This window comes from Lathyrus oleraceus, chromosome 7 (assembly GCF_024323335.1).
Source record: "Lathyrus oleraceus cultivar Zhongwan6 chromosome 7, CAAS_Psat_ZW6_1.0, whole genome shotgun sequence".
NCBI lineage: Eukaryota > Viridiplantae > Streptophyta > Magnoliopsida > Fabales > Fabaceae > Lathyrus > Lathyrus oleraceus.
In genome coordinates this window covers 477,877,529-477,883,741 of record NC_066585.1, presented here as the reverse complement: position 1 = coordinate 477,883,741, position 6,213 = coordinate 477,877,529, and the positions used below count along the sequence as shown (strand labels likewise).

The following is a 6,213-nucleotide window of genomic DNA, read 5'->3' as shown; positions in this document are numbered from 1 at the left end:
AGGTTGAAGGAGATAATCATAATTTATACCAGCAAGAATTCTTAAACTCAATTGCACAAGGTAGTTTGCCACCATAATTTATACAACCAAACTAAAGCACGGTGAAATCTTTCAATTATGTAAGGAGTTGAGACGAAAGAATGTTGAAATTTGCTTCGACATAAAAGTAAGTTATACTTAATCATTTATTTTATGCTTTTAGGTTAGATATAAATTGGGTAATAGTTATTCTCACTATTCTTATGCAATAAATTTTAGATAACAGACTTTGAAGATAAATGGAACACATGGAAGGATGAACAAAGTATTTCATCCATCGGCAAACTCGACAATAAGGTGTATTCATCTTTTCTATAATACGTATAAAATATTGCCTCGGTGACAAAAATAATCGTCATAGTTGAATATTTTATATAGATCAAAAAATATAATAAATAAAAAGGAAAAAATAATATTTTTATTAAATTATTCTTATTTATTATTGATGTATTTGAATTATCATAAATAAAAATAAGAGAATAATAAATGGAGAATATTAATTAAATAATATAATTAAAAAATAAATATTAAAATTGTATTGGAGGTCCCATTTTTAAGAAATATGACAAATATTTTTAAGGGAGGTTTCAATTTTCTTGGTGTTATTGGGAATGGATTGGATCGTTGATAAGTTTGTGGTGTCAAGGGTTTAGAGAAGAATCCATGACAATGAAAGCACCATTTGTTGTGAACGTGCAATGAAAGAGAGAGCAATTACACTAAAAAGAGACTAAACTATTGTAAAATTATTTTTTCCTTTCATGGTTACATTCCTAAATTGTTCTAAAGGGTCACTATCATTACACATTTATTAAGGATGATATAAAAAAGCATACTTAAAATGCGTATTACTAGGAGACTTTATATTATTAGGTCGAATATCATGTTTCAACAAACTCAAAATTTCATAGTTATGAGTGTGTATATGTGAATTTCTTTTAGATTATGTCACTCCATCTATATAAAAATAATAATTATGTTAATGAGAAAAAGATTTAATGCAATTATTGATTTAAAATTCATCTATATGCATGAAAGAAGGTGGACGTGTCATCTATATCCACTATTCAACGTAAAGTAATCAAACTTTTCACTCTTTATTATCTCTTAGTCAATGAAATAGTGTGCTTCCTATACTATAAAGGCAAAGCATAGTCAAGAAAATAATAAGAATAAAAATGGCAGTATTTCATATCAACGTGTTTCTGTTACTCTCTCTTTTAACCATCACCATTGTTACTCCTATGAATGGTTTTAAACCTCTTGGTGTTCATGAAGTTTCTGATTTCAACCGGAGCAGTTTTCCCAAAGGCTTTGTTTTTGGAACAGCCTCTTCTGCATATCAGGCACCAACTCCATCTTTTATTATTGCTTTCAATTACTGATATTATTATCTATGTAGTGTTCATATTGTAGAAGAGTAATTATTGACTTATTAACTTTATGTTATTTTGATTTTTTTTTGTAGTATGAAGGTGCAGCATTTGAGGGTGGAAAAGGACCAAGCATTTGGGATAACTTCACTCATAAATATCCAGGTTGTTTTCTTTTTTCATGTTTGAAAATATATGAGTATTACTATGAGGCCGAATATCATGTTTCAACAAACTCAAAATTTAATAGTTAAATAATATATGAGTATTCTTTTTCTTCTTTAACGGATCTGCACGGCAAACAACCCTTCAAATAATAGTCAACAACCTACATCTTTAATTATAGCTTCCAATAAAGAAAATTTAATTCTTTAAATTTATTGAATAATTAATCTATATTAGTGTTAATAATGTAATTTTTGTTTTATTTATAAACAGAATTGAGTTTCCAGTTACATAGGTTGTATATAGATTGCTCATAGTTATTAATTAAATGGTTGCAGAAAAAATAAGAGATAGAAGTAATGGTGATGTAGCGGTTGACTCCTATCATAAGTACAAAGAAGATATTGAACTCATAAAGGATTTGAATATGGATGCTTATAGATTCTCCATTTCTTGGTCTAGAGTTCTACCAAGTATGTCATTTTTTTTGTTAATATTTCTCTTTGTAGATTGCTGATTTATAATAACTACTCAAAATTTTGTGTTAATTATTTGCTAAGGGTAAGGATTCGTCAACGTTTTTTTTGTTAATATGTCTCTTTGTAGATCGGTGATTTATAATAACTACTCAAAATTTTGTGTTAATTATTTGTAGAGGGAAAGCTTAGCGGAGGTGTAAATCCTGAAGGAATAAAGTACTACAACAATCTCATCAACGAATTATTGGCTAAGGGTAAGGATTCATCAATGTTTATTTCATGTCCATGTAGTTGTTAATCATTGAGAATAATGCAGGTTTGCAACCATATGTGACACTTTTTCATTGGGACGTTCCCCACGCTTTAGAGGATGAGTATGGCGGTTTTTTAAGGCGTCGCATTGTGTGAGTGACACCAATTTCATGTTTAGAATTATTTTTTATGACTATAGATTATTGATTAACATATGTAATTCACAATCTTGCAGAGATGATTTTAGAGACTATGCTGAACTTTGCTTCAAGGAATTTGGTGATAGAGTGAAACATTGGATTACTATAAATGAACCATGGAGTGTGAGCATGAATGCTTATGCATTCGGAAAGTTCGCACCGGGTCGATGTTCAGATTGGTTAAATCTGAATTGCACAGGAGGTGATTCAGGGACAGAACCATATTTGACTGCACACAACCAGCTTCTTGCTCATTCTGCTGCTGCAAATTTGTACCGGATCAAATATAAGGTCTTCTATTGTTTAAAGAAAATTACTTATTATTACTCTGGTTCTAGATCATGCTTTTTTAAGTATGAATTTATTGGAAATGTTTCTAACAAAATAACCAAAATGCAGTCATCTCAACGAGGCAAAATAGGGATTACCTTAGTCTCACACTGGTATGAACCGGCCACTACAGCGAAGGCCGATGTTTACGCTTCAAAACGAGGTCTCGACTTCATGTTTGGATGGTAAATATTGAATCAATTATTATTTAATTTCGGTTCACTTCATGTTTTGTATTTAAAAGAAATATAGTTATGTATATGTATATGATTTGCTGAAAATTAGAGACGAGTATTTCATGGTTTTCGTTGCATCTACATTTTGCTATAGGTATATGAATCCGCTTACAAGAGGCAAATATCCAAAAAGCATGCGAACTTTGGTGGGAAAAAGGTTACCAAAATTCTCAAAAGAAGAATCAAGGGAACTTAAGGGGTCTTTTGATTTTCTAGGCCTAAACTATTACTCATCCTACTATGCTGCTCATGCACCTCACCTTCGCAATGCCGCGCAACCAACCATACAAACTGATTCTCTTATTAATGCTACATGTAAGTATATCAATCAATTTCCAAATAAGCTTAAAAGAAATGTAACTTTGCATACTCTAATTTTTTTTTTAATGACAGTTGAACATAATGGCAAGCCTCTTGGTCCAATGGTAATGGTATGTATTTCATCATTTCATTGGAAGATAACTTATATATCAATGCTTTTCATTTGTAAGTTTTGTATTCAAAAAGATTGTTTCTAATATGTAAAGATAATTTTGTAATTTTATGCAGTCTGCTTCGAGTTGGTTATGTATTTATCCAAAAGGATTTCAGAATCTTTTGCTTTACACCAAGAAAACGTACAAGGACCCTGTAATTTACATTACTGAAAATGGTAATAATACTTCTTATTTTATAAGATATATTGTATGCATAATATTGTGATATTATTAAAGTTAATGAAAGTATGACAAAATAAATTGATAGGTCGTGATGAGTTCAACGATCCAACATTATCTCTTGAAGAATCTCTCTTAGATACTTATAGGATTGATTACTACTATCGCCATCTTTACTATCTCGAAACTGCAATTAGGTAAGTTATATTTTATTATAAGAATCTTTAAGCCTCTAGTTATTGTGACAAACTCTTTAGTTTTATTGACCTTTGTGTATGACAGGGATGGTGTGAATGTAAAGGGATATTTTGCATGGTCATTGTTGGATAACTTTGAATGGGATTCTGGCTTGAGCGTGAGATTTGGACTCGTCTTCGTTGATTTTAAAGACGGTCAGAAAAGACACCCAAAACTTTCTGCTGAATGGTTCAAGAATTTTCTCGTTAAATCTTAGACATGTATATTATATGATTTCAAGAAAATGATTTTGTTTTAATGAACTTAGGATTTTTCGATCCATTTAATGGGATATGATTTTTATTTTTGTCGTTGTTGTTGAAGTTAGGATTAGTGAAAAGTGAAATGAAACTCACTCGCATGTAGAACTTTGTGAAATAAAAAGAATTGTCAATAAATGAATTCAAAGTGTGTAAAATAACTTCTTACTCACAGTCTTTTAATACAATGATATTATATATATTGTGACTATTGAACATGTAGAAAAGTGTATGAATAGTAAACTTTAAAATTCCTTGATATGGTAATTATTGGTCAACGATAGAACACTTGTAACTGATTGAAGAAAGGATTGAGAAAAAATGGAGACGATTGGAAGAGAGTAGAATGATTAAAAAAAGAAGTGAATTTTATTCATTTATTCTATATAAGTACTATGTATTTGTATATTTGTATAAGGGGAATTAACAACTAACTTCTCAAAATAAACAACTGAGGCTTAGTTACTTGTCATACAAGTAACTCAACTAATATAGCTACATTTTTAACTAATTTGAACTACAAGAAAATTACAATACACATGCGACGTTGTTAGTTATATATCCTTGGATGTTGTTAGAAAAAGAACCATAGGTATATATTTTTAATTAAACATATTCTAATTCTGTTGCGTTTCTTTTTGTCAATTCAAAGGATTTCATTTTGTGTTTCTCCAAACCCTCAAGAACCCAAGCACGACTTGTATGTGGCTTTCTTACCGTGATTCCTTCATTTTGAAGCTCTCTCTCTCTCTCTCTCTCTCTCTCTCTCTCTCTCTCTCTCTCTCTCTCTCTCTCTCTCTCTCTCTCTCTCTCTCTCTCTCTCTCTCTCTCTCTCTCTCTCTCTCTCTCTCTCTCTCTCTTCTCTCTCTCTCTCTCTCTCTCTCTCTCTCTCTCTCTCTCTCTCTCTCTCTCTCTCTCTCTCTCTCTCTCTCTCTCTCTCTCTCTCTCTCTCTCTCTCTCTCTCTCTCTCTCTCTCTCTCTCTCTCTCTCTCTCTCTCTCTCTCTCTCTCTCTCTCTCTCTCTCTCTCTCTCTCTCTCTCTCTCTCTCTCTCTCTCTCTCTCTCTCTCTATCTATCTATCTCTATCTCTCTCAATTAACAGTTTGATATGGATAGATGAAATATTAAGGTAAAACTCTAATTCAAGAGAATCTATATCTATTCATAAATGAAATATTAATTTGGTATAATATTTTCCCCTTTATTATATTTTTCATTTAAGCAATTGTATTTACTATTTTATTCTTTTATAATACTATTTTAATATTTAATTAACAAAATCTGTTAAGTTCAATTGTATTAAGAACAATTCGTAGCAATATTCAGTATTATAAAAGAATAATTTTTTATCTTATATCTCAAAATTATTTATTTTATTTTATTTTATATCAAAATGTGCAGATATTATAAAACAATTTGATTCTAGTATATAACAAAAAGTTTATAACTTAATCTATAACTGTCTATAAAGGAGATAAAGGATTTTGTAACTATCTATATAAAGGAGATAAGGGATTTTGTAACTATATATATAAAGGAGATAAGGGATAGTGGCCTATTTTTATTTCTTAATTATCCTCAACTTCTATTTATAATTAATTGATTTGTTTTTTTGAATTTGATAACTACCTTTACATTTGTCCTATAACTTCTCCTTCTTCATTATTTTTTTTGAATTTGATAATTATCTTTGTATTTGTCTTATAAATTCTCCTTCTTCATTTTAAAGAATATAATTTACTATATAATCATAACATCTTTTTGTATATTTTACTCAATCTTTTCTCTCTTTCTTTAATAAAATTACTCTTCCTCTCATCGATTTTGTTTCTAACCCAGAAAATCTAATTTGTTGGTAGGAACCAGCCATAGACCATTCTTTATCCTTTGTCAGATAGACTCAAGAAGACAAAGACTATTTGTCTCTGTGGGGTCAATAATCATGTTTTGATTATAGTGGATTAAGTCTTTAGAGAGAGACCATTTT

At 30.1% G+C, this 6,213-nt stretch overlaps 1 protein-coding gene across 2 annotated transcripts; it reads left to right on the top strand.

Moving 5' to 3' along the window:
* The first annotated feature begins 1,103 nt into the window (after nucleotides 1-1,103).
* LOC127100928 (cyanogenic beta-glucosidase) lies at nucleotides 1,104-4,568 on the top strand. 2 transcript variants are annotated; one of them, XM_051038238.1, is made up of 12 exons: nucleotides 1,104-1,385; nucleotides 1,508-1,577; nucleotides 1,916-2,050; nucleotides 2,233-2,310; nucleotides 2,373-2,460; nucleotides 2,544-2,799; nucleotides 2,908-3,023; nucleotides 3,169-3,389; nucleotides 3,468-3,499; nucleotides 3,624-3,726; nucleotides 3,819-3,927; nucleotides 4,013-4,568. In XM_051038238.1, the coding sequence occupies exons 1-12, from the start codon at nucleotides 1,218-1,220 to the stop codon at nucleotides 4,182-4,184; spliced, it is 1,548 nt and encodes a 515-aa protein (XP_050894195.1). In that variant the 5' UTR covers nucleotides 1,104-1,217; the 3' UTR covers nucleotides 4,185-4,568. The 2 variants fall into 2 exon arrangements, with proteins under 2 accessions (XP_050894195.1, XP_050894194.1); XM_051038237.1 differs by having other exon boundaries at nucleotides 3,468-3,505.
* Nucleotides 4,569-6,213: the final 1,645 nt, after the last annotated feature.

Coding starts and splice junctions, on each gene's coding strand:
- LOC127100928 (XM_051038237.1), top strand. CDS start 1,218: ATGGCAGTATTTCATATCAACGTGTTTCTGTTACTCTCTCTTTTAACC. Junction 3,506..3,623: donor CTCTTGGTCCAATGGTAATG/GTATGTATTTCA, acceptor AATTTTATGCAG/TCTGCTTCGAGTTGGTTATG. Junction 3,727..3,818: donor AATTTACATTACTGAAAATG/GTAATAATACTT, acceptor ATAAATTGATAG/GTCGTGATGAGTTCAACGAT.